This window comes from Ovis canadensis, chromosome 11 (assembly GCF_042477335.2).
Source record: "Ovis canadensis isolate MfBH-ARS-UI-01 breed Bighorn chromosome 11, ARS-UI_OviCan_v2, whole genome shotgun sequence".
NCBI classification, from domain to species: Eukaryota; Metazoa; Chordata; class Mammalia; order Artiodactyla; family Bovidae; genus Ovis; species Ovis canadensis.
In genome coordinates, this window is record NC_091255.1 from 61,785,201 (window position 1) to 61,803,235 (window position 18,035).

Below are 18,035 nucleotides of genomic sequence, written 5' to 3' on the forward strand. Positions count from 1 at the left end.
ATGGAGAAACCCGGGCTCTGAACATAGTCCCTGGTGGGAGCCTGTTGCAGAGCTTGTGTTTACTTGAATACATGTATACAGGTGTACACTTTCTCCTCCTGCCTTGGGTCCCAACACAGCTCAGCCCAAGGGTCTCTGCCCAGGGCTGCTCCCTCACCTGTAACCTGCCTTTTATAGGGCAAGACAAGTACAACGGGGCAATATAAGTCATCTTTACTTTTTACCTTTCATTTATCAAAAGACAGTGCCCACATTCACCATTTGAGTTCACTGCTGGCCTAGAAATGATCATTAAATTCTGACCCAGCTGATGCAAATGATCACAAGCCTAGAAAAAAATCCCACGTGGTTATTGTGTCTGATTTATTTTGAACACATATACAGTGGGATAAAATAAGCCTGAAATTAACCTCCTCCCTGGCTTTAAAGATGGGTCAAGTTCCCTGCTTGCACCGTTAGAGCGTTCAGCTGCGGGATGAGCCGTTCCTGGGAACGCCTCTCTGACCATGTGTCCTCCACGCCCCAAGTGAACGCAGAGGCGGGGGGCCTCCTAGGACCAGGGAATGGCTCCACCCCTGGCACCAGTAACGGCTGCCAAGTAGATGCCAAAGAAACACGTGTTGGATGAATACCTTCCCAAATCAAGGTGGCGCTAGTGATAAAGAAGGGCTTCCCTGGTAGTTCAGTAAGGAATCTGCCTACAATAGAGGAGACCCAGGTTCGATCCTTGAGTGGGGAAGATCCCCTGGAGAAGGAAATGGCAACCCACTCCAGTATTCTTGCCTGGAGAATCCCAGTGGGCAGAGAAGTCTGGCGGGCTGCTGTCCATGGGGTTGCAAAGAGTCAGACACAATTGAAGCGACTTAGCATACGTGTACAAATGTTGCTCAGACAATTCGTGGGGCAAAAGCTCCCAGTGCTTGTCTTCAGGCAGATTGGGGCTGCCCAGGTGGTAAGGGCTGTGATCCTGACCTGGACACAGGACAGAGGAGGCTGGGAAAGGAGTTACTAACCCCCCAGACCCACAACAGGAAATGCCCAATACATGCTTGCAGACTTGCCTGGTTTTTCAAATATGTTGACTATATGAATGCGTGACTCAGAACAATCATAACCTCGGCTGTGAAAAGGGGCCCTGGTGGCGCCATGTCACCACTGCCCATGGGAGCCCTGCAGGCCTTGTCGTCTCGAGCCTCACTGGGCACCTGAGCTGCAAGACTGAGGGGGGGTACCTCTCACCCAGGGTCCTTGGCAAGTAAGGGAACCTACCCTATGGTCCACTATGGCCAGCAGCCTCCTCTTCCCCTGGGTCGCTTCCACCAGGGCACTGGGGAGTGAATGGGCCTGCCTTGTCTTTGTAGCCGGAAGTCAAGGCCTCCATCAGCCTCTTCATGTCCTACGTGCACACGACTGTCAACGAGATGTCCAAGGTGTACCTGGCCACCGAGAGGCGCTACAACTACACCACGCCCAAAACCTTCCTGGAGCAGATCAAGCTGTACCAGAACCTGCTGGCCAAGAAGAGGATGGAGCTGGTCGCCAAGATCGAGAGGCTGGAGAACGGGCTGATGAAGCTGCAGAGCACGGCCTCTCAGGTAAGAGGAGAACTGGGCCATGAGATGAGCTTCCGGAACCATCCCCCAATGTGCGACATGCTGGTAAGGGGACCGGGATCCCCGCCTTGGGGAAACTTCCACTTGTAAACCAGAGCGAGGGTGTTGACTGTGACCGTAGGTCCCAGATCCTCTCGGGATGCTGATGCTGCATCAGGTGCTTCCTGGGGGAGTGAGGCGCCCCGAGTCTGGAGGGGCTTGCTCACCCCGTCGGGTGCAGCCCTTGAAGGTGGGTCCACCCTGGGGTGCCGTTCACACTGCCGTGCCCCAGTGGACCAGTGTCTGCTGTACTTTCACGCCACGTCAATTGTTTAGTCTTCTGCCTGGTTTTGAGTGTCTTCCCTGGTGTAGCCCAGGCTCCCTCTTTACTGCCCACTGTTGGCGTCTCCCCAAGGGGCCTGGTAAACAGCCCCCGAGTCCCTGCCTCCCGGCCAAAGGTGCAGGTGGGGAACGACCCCTGACACAGGTGGTGCTACACGTGTCCGGCCACCCCGTGAGGGTTGAGAGGGGGACACAGTGGTGGGGGATGTCCAAGAAAGCACTTACAGGAGCCGAGGAGTGGCCTGCCCCATCCCTGGAGAGGAAAGAAAGAGGAGCCCGGCCCAGCGGGCGCTTCTTTTTCCTCAAATGTACCTTCTGGAAGTGGTCCTAGGACACAGTGAATGAGCTCAGGAGAGGGCAGTTACAGCACCCGAGGGGCTTCCTCGATGGTAGAAATCACCCAGATGGGGAAGGATGTCTCACTCCGTCACTCACCACTTCCCAGTACCCCCTCCACCCAACCGCTTGGGGCCTCACCGGAGCACCCAAGGGAGCGTTTCATCCCTGACGCCCAGCTCTCACAACCCCACCAGCCTCCCCATGACTCCTAGGCACCCCGGCCACCTTGACTGCCACCTCCCCAAGCCTCAGGAATGGGTCTTATACTTGTGATGACCCTGTGTACACAGCTGGTGCTCAATGAATACTTACCTTGGAGAAGCTGATAGAGCACGGAGAAATGCACTCCAGGGAGCAGTAAGCAACTGGCCGGGACCCCAGCCTGCCCATCTCCCTCACCTCCCCCTCCAGGTGGACGACTTAAAAGCGAAGCTGGCGGTTCAGGAGGCAGAGCTCAAGCAGAAAAATGAGAACGCGGACAAGCTGATCCACGTGGTGGGCGTGGAGACCGAGAAAGTCAGCAAGGAGAAAGCCATTGCTGACGAGGAGGAGATCAAGGTGGAGGTCATCAACAAGGTAGGTGGTGGGGCAGCTCCGCTCGGCCAGGTGCCTTCCCTGAGTGACCAGTATCTCCCTGCTGGCCCTGGCAACCCAGCAGGACCCCTGCAGGGAGGGCACCTCCAGCACACGCAAGCCCCCGACTCAGCAGAGGGCTGCCCTCCCAGGGCCCAGCAGTGGCATCTTCTGAGCTGGTAAGAAATGCAGGTTCCCAGCCCCCGGTTCTGCTGAACCAGGTCTGCATCTGAGGGACATGCTCATGTGAGCCCATCAAGGCTTGAGAAGATGGCCTTGGAGCCCTGGGCCTCAGACTTCCTACACCGGGAGCCCCCAGAGGTTCCAACACCCCCGACTCTGGTGGGCTCCACGCTGAAGGTCCCTGTGGTCGGGCTGATTTCTCATCGCCCCTGTCTGCGTGCGCTTTGCGTCATCAATCATGCCTCTGCCTGAGGGTCTAAATTAAGAACCTCAATAATTGTCTGCTGTCTCTTGAGAGGGCCTGAGTCAGCCTCCTCCCACAGCCTACAGGAGGGGGAAGCCTGAATCCTTCCCACCAGCGCTGGAATGAGGGAGGGTCCCAGGAGCTCCCCTCCATCCTTCACGGTCAGCTGCATGACCAAAGCCCTGTTAGGGTGGCCGGAAGTGTGCCTGACGTCTCAAAATTAGCAAGTGATACAGCCAGGATCCGAGCCAGGGCCCACACCTGCACCCTGAACCCTGGGACCTGCCTTTTGATACTCACATGCAGCTTAACGTCTGGGCGCCCACCCCTCCTCAACCCCCGATCCCAAAAGGGCCCACCCAGGTGTTCTCCAGGGCCGCTCCCAGCACCGCCAGCCGAGCCAGTGCCTTCCACGCCCTGTTCCCTGAAGCCGGGCACAGGGTGGGCTTCTCTGGGAGGTTCTTTGCAGAGGGACCCTCTTCCTTCTGTCCACCCTCCCCCGTGCCCAGCACAGCTCCCAGCCCCACGGCCTTCTTCGTCTCCCTCTGCTGTCACTCAGGTCCTGATTGATTGATAGGAAGCTTCTCCCAATCTCTCTGGTGCCTGGAAGCTCAGAGAGGTTCTTCCCGGCCCAACGAGTGAACACATGCATGCGTGAATGAATGAATGGATGTGTGAATAAGGGTGTTCCCACTTTAAGAGGAGGATGGCCTGCACCTCTGAAACTGGCCCAATCGGGAGGGATTCCACAATGGCACCAGGAGACGAGGCCTCAAAGCCCTGTGGGCTGGCCTGCATGGCCCCGGGTTTCTCCTCTGGGCCTGGAAGCTGGAGCCAAGAGAAGGCAGTGTTCCCCTTCTGGAGTCCCAGGTCAGCTGACGGCCCAGGGCCTTCTGACCTGAGTGTTTTGGGGCAAAGGAGCCAGCAGGCATTGGGGGGCAGGAAGGTGGGCTCCAGACGGTGACCCAGAGAGTGAGAGCAGAGGGGAGCGCCCCTCCTCACCCCTCCTCGCCACCCTTTAGGGTCCCCCTTCACACGCACCATCCACATGGACCCCAGCATCCATCTTTTCCATCTGGCTTCCTTCCAGAATGTCACCGAGAAACAAAAGGCCTGTGAAACGGACCTGGCCAAGGCAGAGCCGGCCCTGCTGGCCGCGCAGGAGGCCCTTGACACCCTGAACAAGGTGAGGGCAAGAGGAGGAGGAGGAGGAAGAATCAGGGCCCAGGACCTCTGAGCTGAGAGGAGATGCCATGGGGTCATTGCCGGGGGCCTCCCGGCCCTATTGAGGGCTGAATCCCCACTCAGGTCCACCCACCTGTCTCTGCAGAACAACCTGACAGAGCTGAAGTCCTTCGGGTCCCCCCCGGATGCCGTGGTCAATGTCACGGCCGCTGTGATGATTCTGACCGCACCTGGGGGCAAGATCCCCAAGGACAAGAGCTGGAAAGCTGCGAAAATCATGATGGGCAAAGTGGACACCTTCCTGGACTCCTTGAAAAAGTTCGACAAGGAGCACATCCCCGAGGCCTGCCTGAAAGCGTTCAAGTGAGTCGGGGCTCGGCCGCCCCCATGGGGTTGCCCAGGTCTCATCTTGTCGGGAACATATCATGTTCAGGCCCTGTGTAGTCTCGAACCTTCTCCCGCCTGTCCCTGGCTGCACACCACATGGTCCCAAGGGAAGCCTGTGCTTGCTGGGGGCAGGGCAGGGTCTTGGGCAGCACAGAGAAGGCGGGACCCCAAAGCCAGCAGACAAGAGTCTGGGTACATCTACCTGGACCTGAGCTACCAGGGCATCAAGGTGAAACGTGATCCCAAGCTCGGGGGGAGCCTCATCACCCTGTCTCCCCAGCCTTGGTCGATCTGGCTTCTTAAATGGGGTGAGGGTAAGGGGGGATTGGAGGGTGGGGTCGGAGGGGTGGTGCTGCATGCAGAGATCATGCACAGGACCCTGCTGTGGCTCCTGGCACTTTAGAAGCAGCAGTGAGTTTTAGCCTTTTTGTATCTTGTTCATAGTTTGTCCTAGCTGTGCGTGCATGTAGTTATTTTTAGTCCCTTACAGTTTCTTTGCACTTGTTGCTCAAGGAGACGTTTGTCAGGTGCAGTCACTGCAGCAAAGGGCCCCAGGTCCTAGTCTGTCTTGAGGTGGGACTTGGAAAGGGTGTGCAGAGTGGGCACTCCCACATCTTGCCCCGTAAATCCAGTAACACTAGCACTGGTGAGCACTGCCCTTGTGAGCAGACTTCCCAGGTAGCACTAGTGGCAAAGAGCCCCTCCTGCCAATGCAGGAGACGTTAAAGACGCAGGTTCGATCCCTGGGCCAGGAAGACCCCGTGGAGGAGGGCATGGCAATCCACTCCAGTATTCTTGCCTGGAGAATCCCACGGACAGAGGAGCCTGGAGGCGACAGTCCCCGGGGTCACAAAGAGTCGGACACGACTGAAGTGACTTGTGAGCACTCTGTGCCTAGCCATCCCCCTCAAACCAATTTCAGGGCCAAGCTGACCTGACCCCAAGCGAGAAAGGGAGGCCTTCCCATGACCCCAGTGACCCCAGGTGAGACCCCAGCCTCTCAGTTCCGTCTGTATCAGAAGAGAGCTGGACGAATGAAAAGCATCTGATGACTAAGGACTAGTGTGAAGTTCAAGAGAAACACTTCCAGACTCACCTCCAGGAAGCGGTCTGTGTCAACATCTGGCATGTTTCCTTTCAGTCTTTTCTCTGGATTTTCCCCCTGGTAGTTGAAAGAATACTGTCTATATGCAATTATCTGTTCTGCTTTTTATTTTTTACTTAACGTTGCAGGAGAAAAAATCTTTTCCCTATCTTGTCAAAACACTTGATCTGTTTCCTTTTTTTTTTTTAACCACAGATGAATTGTAATTTACTTAACTATACCTGCGCTGTTGAGGGTCTAGGCTGTTTCCGTTTCTGCCATCATAAATAGTGCCATGATAAGTGTCTTCTTGTCACCCAGCAAACTTCGCAATTGCCACCTCCCCATGCTGTCTGGAGTGTGCTTAACAGATGCAGACCCACCGCCTAAACAGAGTGTAAAAAAATGCCAGATAGAGGAGGTGATGGGCTGTGTTCCCCACCTAAGCTCAAATCACACTTCAGTTATGATTTTTGAATCATCCATTCAGAATTCCTTCTGCAGAAAGCTCAGTCCGTTAACGCTCAATGATGTCGCCATTATTTTAAAAACACTAGTTTCTAGAGCTTCCTAACTGCATCTGTGGGCACTGTTCCTCATCACTTTTGTAAGGTAACCCCGGTAACGTCACCTCTTTGAAGTCTTACCTGGAGAGCCTTAGCCTCACCTGTGATGCTGGGCACTGGTTCCAACACTTCCTGTTGGCATAAATCTGGGCAAGCTGCCGACCCCTGAACACGTTTTCTTGCCAAGGGCCGCAGTGGTTGCAGAATGAAAGTGAGACCAGCTACGGGGGGGGCAGGGAACAGAGAGCTAAGGGGGTCAGGGCGGGAAAGCAGCTTTTCTTCACCTTGATAGCACTACTTCTTTTCCCTTTCATAGGCTTCCCTGATAGCTCAGTTGGTAAAGAATCCACCTCCAACACAGGAGACCCTGGTTCAATTCCTGGGCCCGGAAGGTCCGCTGCAGAAGGGATAGGCTACCCACTCCAGTCTTCTTGGGCTTCCCTTGTGGCTCAGCTGGTGAAGAATCTGCCCGCAGTGCAGGAGACCTGGGTTCAATCCTTCGGTTGGGATGGGAAAGGCTACCCACTCCAGTATTCTGGGCTGGAGAATTCCATGGACTGTACAGTCAGTCCATGGGGTCGCAAAGAGTCGGACAGGACTGAGTGACTTTCACTTTTTTCCCTTTCATACCCTTAATTCCACTGCAGAGGCCAGAGTTCTGAGTTTTGGTCTTGTCTTCTTCTTTCTGTGATCATTAGGACACCAGAAGATAGTATGTTAAATGTTCTGCTCCTCCTATGGCTCATAATGGGCGCCGGAGTCGCAGACAGAGGCGGGAGTAGAGGTGGCAGGTGCAGGGTTGGCGGGAGCCTGAGTCCCCAACCCGCTGTCGCTCACTCCCCAGGCCCTACCAAGGCAACCCGACCTTTGACCCCGAGTTCATCCGCTCCAAGTCCACGGCTGCCGCGGGCCTGTGCTCCTGGTGCATTAACATCGTCCGCTTCTACGAGGTCTACTGTGACGTGGCCCCCAAGAGGCAGGCCCTGGAGGAGGCCAACGCCGAGCTGGCCGAGGCCCAGGAGAAGCTCTCCCGCATCAAGAACAAGATTGCTGTGAGTGCGGCCCGCGGGGGCAGCCGGCCACCGTCTCCGCCTGAGAGGGGCTGGCCTGGCCACCCCTGTGAGTTACGGAGCATCTGATGTGGGGCCCAGAACACCCCCGAGGCCGCCTGCCTCGGCCATGCTTGTGGCCCTCAGGCCCCTCGGGGATCTCAGCCCTCCCAGGGCTCAGCTGCCTCTACTCCCGGGAGAGCCAGGGGCATCCCAATCTCAGGGCCTTCCCACCTTGTCTTTCCAGGAACTCAACGCCAACCTGAGCAACTTGACGTCGGCATTTGAGAAAGCGACGGCCGAGAAGATCAAGTGCCAGCAGGAGGCTGACGCTACCAATAGGGTGATCTCGCTGGCTAACAGGTGCCTCACCCCCGATCCCATCACAAGACTGTCCTGTCCTCAGACCCGCCACCCCCGAAAGGGATGAGCCCACAGAACAGCCTCTGGGGGGATAAGCCCCAGGTGCAGCCCCCGCTTTCTGAGCACAGAGAGTCGTGAGGATTAACCCTGGGAGGTCCCCAGGCTGCCTACCTCGCCTCCGGTGGGATGTGGACTCACCTCTGCTGGGACAGTCAAAGGTGGTCTTTCAGTCACCGGGAGGAAGGGCTGCTCAGGTGATGCCAGAGACACACCTCCGTGAGCCTAATCGGGCGTCTGTATTTCTGCAAACCTGGCCCTGCTCTCGGACGCTGGGTGTGCCATTCAGGGTCGGGGACCAGCCCTCGGGTAGTGGCCTGAGAAGCATGAGGCACAGCCTGGAGTCCCCACCCTACACGGGGCCAGGTGGCCGCCACCGGACTAGCCGTTGCCCAAAGCGTGTGCTCAGCAGTGTCCAGGCAGCGGCCTCAGCGGTCAGGTCATGTGGTCAGATAGCATCAGAGTGCCCGTGAGGCCAGCACCCTGGGGAAGGAAGCTCAGCATCCCCAACAGCACCCAGAAAGCATTAGTTTTGCTTCCCTAAAGCGTTTTCTCCCCCAGACTCCCCACAAAGCACATTCACTCCTGAACCACTGAGCAAAGTAAGGCTTTGAAGCCATGAGGTTCGTGGTGCAGATGGAGGCACACCTTTCCCGGCCCTCCAGCCTGCCCTCCCTCCAGCCAGGAGCACGGGCTCCTCTTTCGTCCACTGACCCCTGGCCCCCACCTCAGGCTAGTGGGAGGACTGGCGTCAGAAAACGTCCGCTGGGCCGAGTCAGTGGAGAGCTTCAAAAGCCAGGGTGTCACGCTGTGCGGGGACGTCCTGCTGATCTCTGCCTTCGTCTCTTACGTGGGCTACTTCACCAAGAAATACCGCAACGAGCTGATGGAGAGGTTTTGGATCCCTTACATAAACCATTTAAAGGTAAGAGGTCCCGTGGTGTTCATCACTCAGGACATCTGGGGAGGTCCGTGGGGGAGGGGAGGGCAGACCCAGCCAGGTCTCACCGTAGCTCCTGTGATGAACAAGGCAGAGGCTGTAGGGTAGCCAGGGTGCAGAGGGTGGCCCAGCGCGGACAATGCTGACATCCTTTCTGGCCACGTCCCAAGGGGCTGCGAGCGGCTATCTGCCCCTGCGGCACAGGTTTTATTCAGGGAGCCGCTTCCCCCCGAGCGGTGAGTCAGACCACACTGCCCCCCTCGGCAGGTCCCAGTCCCTATCACGAAGGGTCTGGACCCCTTGACCCTGCTGACTGACGACGCGGATGTGGCCTCCTGGAACAACCAGGGGCTCCCCAGCGACCGGATGTCCACGGAGAACGCCACCATCCTGTGCAACACGGAGCGCTGGCCCCTCATCGTGGATGCCCAGCTGCAAGGCATCAAGTGGATCAAAAACAAATACAGCAGCGAGCTGAAGGCCATCCGCCTGGGACAGAAGAGGTGCGCGGCCACCAAGGCGGGCGGGGTGGGCCTCCAGAGGTGGTGGCCAGCCCGTTAGCTCGGCCGGAAGTCTGCGAAGCCCACGCAGAGCCTTTCACTTGTTAGATGAATGGACGCGTCTTTGGAAACCAACACTGGCCCACAGGGGCGTGGATTTTCTTAGTTCTTAGACCCCGGGGAATAGCGCCAACAGTGAAGAAGCAAACTTGCTGCTCCCCTCTCCCCATTCGCTGCCGCTCCTGCAGGGGCAGCGCTGACACCTCGACTCCCACCTGCGGTGGTCCTGCCTGGTCACTGGCTGGCTGGGAGGCTGCGGCCGGTCGTCGTGCCATCTCTTCTCATAGATGGGAAGCAGTGCCCATAACACAGCGGCTGGACAGCCTTCCCAGGGTGCAGGGCAGTGGGAGGAAACGTAGATGTGGAACGTTGAGCTCTGCAGCCACAAAGCAGTTCCGTGTTCAAACCTTCCCACCTGGGGGTGATTTACACGGAGAGCCCTGTGCTCCCCTCCGGAAGGACCCTTTGGGAGAGGAATGAACTATTGGCCCTTCAGTCACCTCTCCCGTCCCTCCTGGGGCCTACGACCGCATGGTCTCCGGGCCCCGAGGCCTTCACGATCTCATGCTGTGCCCACAGCTACCTGGACACCATCGAGCAGGCCATCTCGGAGGGGGACACCTTGCTCATCGAGAACATTGGCGAGACCATCGACCCGGTTCTGGACCCTCTGCTGGGCAGGAACACGATAAAAAAGGGAAAGTGAGTGACAGGTGCCCCCATGTGATGGTCCTCAGCGCCGAGGTCTGGCCTCCGGACTGAGAGGAAGGGCAGGGCCTCTCCTTTCCTCGGAGCCGCAGGGTGTGAGTGGGGAAGCCCCCTGGGAGGGGCCGCTGGGAGAGCAGTGGCGGGTCCACATCCCAGTTAGGGAGGAAGGCCTACACCAGCACTGCCTCAGCGATGGCCTGCGGACCGCCGTCCTTCGCGGTCATCTTGTTTCCTGTTTTCATGCATTTTGCAGATCTTGAACCAGTATTACTCTTTCTTCCTATTTAGCTGAGATTCATATAACGTAAAAGTAACCAATCTGGTGGCCTTTAGGACATTCATGCCTGGTTTCTCTGGGTATCTTTGCGAGCTGTAGTAAGCATACATACTTCCTTCTTAATAGTCCATTCTGTGGATCTGACACGTTCTGTTTATCCATTCATTGGCTGATGCACTGAGCTTATGTTACTTTTCTAACATAAAAACGTAAATCAACTTTAAAAAATGTAAAGGTCAGAGTCGATCTGAGCCGCCTATCAACGCAGGGGTGTAGGCAGAAGTCCAGAATAGAGGTGACGAACGTGCTGACATGCTAGATTCTGAGGAAGGCCTGGCCTGAGTGGTGATACCCAGGGGTGAAATTGGAGGCCCCCCCAAAAGTGAGCTCAGCCAGAAAGGGGGTAGCAGAGGGGGGAGCCAGAGAGAAACAACTCCCACCAAGGGCGCACCGGCCTGCATTCCTGGCTGCTCATCAGATCTGCCCCAGGGAGCTCCCAGATGTCCTGGTGTTCTGTCTTTCTGATAATGGTGTTGGGGGGCAGCCCGGGCCTGAGTGTTTCTTTAGAGGCTCCCAGCAAGACGTAAGACATGCAGCCAGGGTTGAGTGAACTCTCCTATAAGACCAGAACAGACCAGCCAGAGGAAGAGCAGGTGCTTTCTCTAGAAAGGCCAGTGGCACTCCAAGGAGGAAAAGTCTTCTGTTTTCTTTTTTCCCCAAGTTTCAGATTATTTATTCATCAGGGTGAGCCCTGACACAATACACCATGATTTTATGCGTTTGTTTTTTTATTAAAATTTTTTTTTTCTTTTGCTATTTTGGCTGCATCGGATCTTAGTTGAGGCTTGAGGGCTTAACTGTCCCTCGGCAGATGGGATTTTAGTTCCCCAACCAGGGATAGAACCCATGTCCCCTGCTTTGGAAGGCAGATTCTTAACCCCTGGACCACTGGGAAGTCCCAATTTCATGTACGTTAGAGGGAAATGGTTTCCTGGTTAAGTAGGAAATTGTGCAGACGGTTTCTGGAAGACCTTCGTTCTAAGCAGCTTTATAGTGAAACATTTCATTTTAAAGTCCAGACTGTCCTCCCAGGCTGGCCAGAGTCCCGAGGGGGTCTGTGCTGCTGTCCCGAGGTCACTGGGGTTGGGGGCCCCCTCCTAATCCACCCCCCGCCACCGACCACAGGTACATTAAGATCGGCGACAAGGAGGTGGAGTACCACCCGAACTTCCGTCTGATCTTGCACACCAAGTACTTCAACCCCCACTACAAGCCCGAGATGCAGGCCCAGTGCACCCTGATCAACTTCCTGGTCACCAGGGACGGGCTGGAGGACCAGCTCTTGGCCGCCGTGGTGGCGAAGGAGCGCCCGGACCTGGAGCAGCTAAAGGTGCGACGGATCGGGAGGAGCAGGGCAGGCGGCGGCTCGGACCAAGGGGGCAGGTCTCCAAGACCCCCACGTCCGGTGACTCTGAAGGGGCCCTTGCTTGCCACACCAAGTGTGCTTTGTACAACAAAATGAGTCACCCCTCCTCCCCAGCTACCCCCAAACCTGATTCTAAGTCAAGTGACAACTTCTCTGAGAGAATAGGAATCCACAGTGGTGCCCCGGACGCCCAAAAGCACTGAGCTCCTGCCCCACAAGAATGTCTTCGCTACCAGCCCCAGTGTACCAGTCCCCTCCTGGGCTGTCTTGAGTCACACCTGTGGGCTCTCAGGGGTCCCCGGCCCCCACATCTTCCACTGTGGTTCCCACACCCTTGCTGACTGCTCATCACAAGCAGCTGCAGGGGCCTCGGCTAAGCTGTCAAGAGGCTCTGAACCCCCGAGCTCCCCCAAGATGGGGAGGCCAGGCCGTGCCAGCAATTGAGTTCCCTTCCTGGGTCTGCCCCTCTTGCAGGCGAATCTCACCAAGTCCCAGAATGAATTTAAGATTGTTCTGAAAGAGCTGGAAGATTCTCTGCTGGCCCGGCTGTCGGCTGCATCCGGGAACTTCCTGGGAGACACTGCCTTAGTGGAGAACCTGGAGACCACCAAACACACAGCGAGTGAGATTGAGGAGAAGGTAAGAAACCGTCTCGGGGACCCACCCCCTTGTACCCCCAAGCCATAGCACACAGCGGGCATGGCAGGTAGGCTGACGGTCATTGAGAAGAGAAGTCACAGCCTCACTGGGGGCCCAGGACAGGGTCGGGGGCACAGATGCCCACCAGGCACAGCATCTTCACCTGCTGATGGACATTTTGGCCGTTTCCACGTCTTGACTATTGTGAATAGTGCTGCTATACACGTAGGGGAGCATGCATTTTTTCGAATTATAGTTTGTCTAGTTATACACCCAGGAGTGGGATTCCCAGATCATATGGTAGTTATATTTCAAGTTTTCTGAGGAATCTCCGTACTGTTTTCCATCGCGGCCGCACCAACTTACATTTCTAGCAACAGTGAGAGCAGCGAAGGTTTCCCTTTGCTCCACATCCTCTCCAGGACTTGCAGGCTTTTTAACGAAGGCCATTCTGTCTGGTGTGAGCTGACACCTCATTGTGGTTTTGATGTGTATGTTTTCCTAACAGTCAGAAACGCTGAGCATCTTTCCATGTGCCTCTAGGCCACCTGCCTGTCTTCTCTGGAGAAAAATCTACTTAGGTCTTCTGCCCTAAGTGACATTGGTTTGTGACTGCTTGTTTCAAGGTGCAAGAGGCAAAAATCACAGAAGTTAAAATCAACGAGGCGAGAGAGAACTACCGGCCGGCCGCGGCGAGGGCGTCCCTGCTGTACTTCATCCTGAACGACCTCAACAAGATCAACCCCATCTACCAGTTCTCACTCAAGGTGCAGCTGCCTCCAGGCCCGGGCTGGGGCCCTCGGGGTCTGGGCTGCAGGTGGCCGTGAGGGGCGGGAGCTGGGGCACCAGCTCTGACCAGCACCAGCCCAGGGAGTGAGGGTCCGAGCAGGGGCCCCAGACCCCCAACCCCAACGGAAACCAACCAGATCCGGCATGGGCGGTGTGGAGCAGGCTCAGGGGCTGTCCCCAAGCCCCTGCCTCTGGTGACACCCCCAGGCCTTCAATGTGGTGTTCGAGAAGGCCATCCAGAAGACGACCCCCGCCGACGAGGTCAAACAGCGTGTGATCAACCTGACAGATGAGATCACCTACTCGGTGTTCATGTACACGGCCCGCGGGCTCTTCGAGCGGGACAAGCTCATCTTCCTCGCACAGGTGGCATTTCAGGTAACATCCGGCCTCGGTGCCCTGGGACCCGGACCACGAGGAATCCCCAGGGGCAAGGTGGGGGCGTGCAGGGGACACTTTGGGGTGCTGAAGATGCAGAGCCTTGGGCTCTGGCTCAGACCCAGTGGCTCCAAGCCCACACTTTAACACCATCGATGGGTTTGAGGCACTGCTGGGGGACACCCCTGAGTTCATCCCAGGGAAGGTACCCTGATGGGAGCCGTTGAAGCGAAGGGAAAAACCCAAGCGAACTTTTTGGCCAACCCAATAAAAACAAATGAGGGGCTGGTCAGTGTTTCCCCTGCAAGTGGGGGGTGGGGTGCGCCCCTGTCCGTCTGCCCCCCCCCGCACCCCACAGAGCTGCGGCACAACAGCTAAGCCAGCCTCCCCACCCCACCCCCGCCTCTCAGGTCTTGTCCATCAAGAAGGAGCTGAACCCAGTGGAGCTGGACTTCCTCCTGCGGTTCCCGTTCAAGGCCGGGGTCGTGTCGCCCGTGGACTTCTTGCAACACCAGGGCTGGGGCGGCATTAAGGTTGGTCTCAGACTTTGAACACCGTGTTCTCTCCCTGCCTCGCGCTCTTTCCTGCCCAGCCCGAGCGTGTTTACAAGGCACTCGGGGCCGGACGTTCAGGAGAATGGGGAAGGACTGGGGAGTGACGGGCTGCCTGCCAGCTCATGGGGACCCTGCTGTCCTACTGGGTCACAGCAGCTGCAGCTCCATCATCACGCCTCTGCAGGTGGCAAACTCAAAACCCCTACTCACCTCCAGGAGAGTGTGCAAAGTGTCAAGGTCTGAGTCAAAAAGACCAGAGGAAGGCGGTCCCCTGGGATGAGCTGGGCCCCCCTCATTCCAAAGCCCCCCACCCACCCAGAAAAGCAGCTGAGTGTCACGTCCCTAGATCAGATTCCTCCTCCCTTGTCCTAGCGCTTTCTCTGGTCTGCCTCCAGCCCCCAGCAGCTCATCGTTTGATCGGTCAGGCGCCTCCCAGAGCCTAGGGGCAGGGGTGCCCCCCTGGGATGGACAGGGGAGAGCTGAAAGTGTGGTCTGCCCCCAGGCCCTCTCGGAGATGGATGAGTTCAAGAACCTAGACAACGACATCGAGGGGTCTGCCAAGCGGTGGAAGAAGCTGGTGGAGTCGGAAGCCCCGGAAAAGGAGGTCTTCCCCAAGGAGTGGAAGAACAAGACGGCGCTGCAGAAGCTGTGCATGGTGCGGTGCATGAGGCCTGACCGCATGACCTACGCCGTCAAGTGAGCGCCCCAGCCCGGGCCCCTGCCACCCCGCCCCGCCCACCGACCCCCGCTCTGAGCTCTCGGAGCACTGGGGCTCCAGAGGTGGCCAATGGGACTCCCCACCTCCCCCGACCCTGGGCGAGGACGCCCTGAGCTAAGTGACAGGAAGACAAGACTCCCTAGGGCTGCCACCAAGATTAAAAAAAGCGTGGGCGCTGACGACCTCCACGACCACACGGGGTCCTTGTAGGATGCCACGGGGAGGGAAGTGGCAGAGCCATCAGCATCGGAGGACATGCGAGGCCGCAGTGGCTGGACTGCAAGTAAATCTGCTGTTTTTACGGCTCATTTGCAAGGGGAACAGTTGTGATTTCATGAGAACCTTTCTGGACCTGAACTGCCTCCAGGACTGGAAACTTAACCATCGAGTTTCGGCTCCTGGTTCCTTTCACTCCCCAGAGCACAGGAAGACTCCAGGAATGGCAGCCGCTGTAACTCACGCACACCAGCCTGGGCAGACCGCTGCGGTGTTGTGGGGAAAGGAGGGACCGGACCAGGCCCCGTTCTATCGGAGCGGCTTCCTGGCTTTCCACTTGTCCCAATGGCCTGAAAGCCACCAGATTTCCCAAAAGACGCCCACGTCCCTCATAGAATTCCCCTCTGACAAAGCAAAGGCCTGACTCACACCCACTGGTTACTCACAGACCAGTTCGTTTCTGTTTTGCTTTGTTTTCCTGGGACCAAAGAGGAACAGGACCCAGAGGGGTTCTGGGCGCAGGAGGAAGCAGGCGGAGTGAAGGGGACGTCACATCACAAGGGGGAGAGCGGGACGCACCCGGGACATCACAAGGGGGAGAGCGGGACGCACCCGGGACATCACAAGGGGGAGAGCGGGACACACTCGGGACATCACAAGGGGGAGAGCGGGACGCACTCGGGACATCACAAGGGGGAGAGCAGGACGCACCTGGGCTCAGCACTGGAGGAAGGATGGACGAAGTCTGGGGAAGACCAAGGGGAAGGGCACTGGCCATCCCTCGGGATGCCACCCACCAGGAGAGCTGAGCATGTGTGGGTGTCCAGGCCCACTGCTCCCAGAGCACTCGTGAGTCACCCAAGTCACACGGGAGAAAGGGCACCAGGGCCGCGTGGGCGACCGTGAACACCAGGCGCTCCCATGTCACGCTCCATGATGGAGGCGAGGAGAGCAGATTCACCTCTCCAGTGAAACAGGGAGTGGAGCTCAACAGCAAAGAAATCCAGGTCCAAGTCCACAGGGAATAGTAACAACACACAGTCAGCAAGAGCCCAGGCTCCAGGCACCCCAGAGCCTCCCACCCAGGTTCACTCGGCCCTCCACCGAGCCCTCGAGCCCAGTGCCTTCCCTCCTCCCACCCACAGACCTCCAGGAGGGTCACTCGCCCATGGCAGACAGGGTGCTGGCATCAGGACCCCCAAATCACCAGCCGATCTGCACACCTGCCACCACGCAGGCAGCTGGGGGTGGCTCTGGTATCCGCGTGTCCAGGACGCAGCACCAGGGCAGCAGAGCCCGATCGGAACCAGGCGCCTGCTGTTCTGTGTCATCAACTCATCCGCAGAGAGTGACCACGTGGCCCGGCCACGTCAGGAGCAACAGTGAGCTCGTGACGTTCCTGCCCCGGGGCAGGACTTGCTACCTCCCAGACGTCCTTCCCAGGCAGGGATCCCCAGTGATGTTCCAGGTCAATTTCAAAGGCAGGAGCTGAACACGATTGGAGGCCTTAAGCAGGAGCCCTCCCGGCCTGGGGTCAGCACTGAGCAGGAACCTCCCCACCTGCCAGCCTGTGGTCAGCACTGAGCAGGAACCTCCCCACCAGCCAGCCTGGGGTCAGCACTGAGCAGGAAACGCCCAGCCTGTGGTCAGCACTGAGCAGGAACCCCCGGGCCTGGGGTCAGCACTGAGCAGGAAACGCCCAGCCTATGGTCAGCACTGAGCAGGAACCCCCCCAGCCTGGGGTCAGCACTGAGCAGGAACCCCCGGGCCTGGGGTCAGCACTGAGCAGGAAACCCCCAGCCTGGGGTCAGCACTGAGCAGGAACCCCCGGGCCTGGGGTCAGCACTGAGCAGGAACCCCCCCAGCCTGGGGTCAGCACTGAGCAGGAACCCCTGGGCCTGGGGTCAGCACTGAGCAGGAAACCCCCCAGCCTGTGGTCAGCACTGAGCAGGAACCTCCCAGCCTGTGGTCAGCACTGAGCAGGAACCTCCCAGCCTGTGGTCAGCACTGAGCAGGAACCTCCCCACCCGCCGGCCTGGGGTCAGCACTGAGCAGGAACCCCCCCAGCCTGGGGTCAGCACTGAGCAGGAAACCCCCGGCCTGGGGTCAGCAACAACTCGGGAGTCTGTGCAGAAGCCAGTAAAGGCCAGACTGCTGGGTGGGGATGGGTGCAGCGAGAGACGTCACTCCTGCAGGAGTAGGAAGGCCCGTCTGGTGCCCGCCCGCTAACTCCCTGTTGATTCCAAGGGATGGTTTGACCCACCTGAGGGTCTTCACGGTGCTCAGAGCCTCAGGTCACTGACCTGGGAGTCATCTCTTAAGGAGGCCGCCGTCGTCCTTTCCAAGACCACACTGGACATAAGTTTATCTCCCGTGGTTCATTCAGACACAGCGAGCTCAGCCACCTGTGGTCAAGAGGGAGGGGCCGAGAGCCGAGGTGAGATGCCCAGGGTCACCCTAAGAGGGGCCTTGACTGACCCCATCTTTGTCAGGGTCAACACAGAGCCTGGGGCTTGGAAGAGAGAGGCGCTTATGTGAAAAGGATCTGGGGTTTTTCTGTGACTTTGCTGAAGATGCATGTCTTATGGTCCTTGGAGCTCGTCAAGGCGGCTCTAACGCACGTGTCCTTCCTCCTCGGGCCCCTGGGAGATCACCAGGACCCGTAGATGGGTCTGGGTTCTGCGCCTTGGTCTGGAGAGCGGATAGGAAATGTGCGGGAAGCAGGAAGTCTCTAGGGACAGGCCCCTTCCTTGGGAGCAGAAGTGTGGTCACCTGGACGCCATGGCACCTTGAGTCCCGTCGCAGCTGACCCTGCACACCTCTGAAAGCAGGGGCAAGAGCCTCTCACCTGTCCACGTGCAGGTGG

At 57.9% G+C, this 18,035-nt stretch overlaps 1 protein-coding gene and 1 long non-coding RNA gene across 2 annotated transcripts in view; one reads left to right on the forward strand and one right to left on the reverse strand.

Annotated features, from left to right (window-relative positions):
• DNAH17 (dynein axonemal heavy chain 17) overlaps positions 1 to 18,035 on the forward strand; it is a 97,110-nt gene that overhangs the window by 67,273 nt on the left and 11,802 nt on the right. The window contains exons 56-70 of the mRNA XM_069541994.1: positions 1,362 to 1,595; positions 2,685 to 2,849; positions 4,364 to 4,459; positions 4,604 to 4,821; positions 7,340 to 7,547; positions 7,792 to 7,907; positions 8,697 to 8,889; positions 9,172 to 9,407; positions 10,044 to 10,166; positions 11,635 to 11,839; positions 12,350 to 12,514; positions 13,141 to 13,281; positions 13,511 to 13,681; positions 14,092 to 14,214; positions 14,738 to 14,931. Of these exons, the coding sequence (XP_069398095.1) occupies positions 1,362 to 1,595; positions 2,685 to 2,849; positions 4,364 to 4,459; positions 4,604 to 4,821; positions 7,340 to 7,547; positions 7,792 to 7,907; positions 8,697 to 8,889; positions 9,172 to 9,407; positions 10,044 to 10,166; positions 11,635 to 11,839; positions 12,350 to 12,514; positions 13,141 to 13,281; positions 13,511 to 13,681; positions 14,092 to 14,214; positions 14,738 to 14,931 (2,588 nt within the window). The remainder of the gene's footprint in view (positions 1 to 1,361; positions 1,596 to 2,684; positions 2,850 to 4,363; positions 4,460 to 4,603; positions 4,822 to 7,339; positions 7,548 to 7,791; positions 7,908 to 8,696; positions 8,890 to 9,171; positions 9,408 to 10,043; positions 10,167 to 11,634; positions 11,840 to 12,349; positions 12,515 to 13,140; positions 13,282 to 13,510; positions 13,682 to 14,091; positions 14,215 to 14,737; positions 14,932 to 18,035) is intronic.
• LOC138414487 (uncharacterized) lies at positions 11,220 to 17,726 on the reverse strand. Its single transcript, XR_011246854.1, has 2 exons — positions 12,881 to 17,726; positions 11,220 to 12,472 (listed from the first exon to the last, which is right to left on the reverse strand). It is a non-coding gene; the product is annotated as an uncharacterized lncRNA (long non-coding RNA).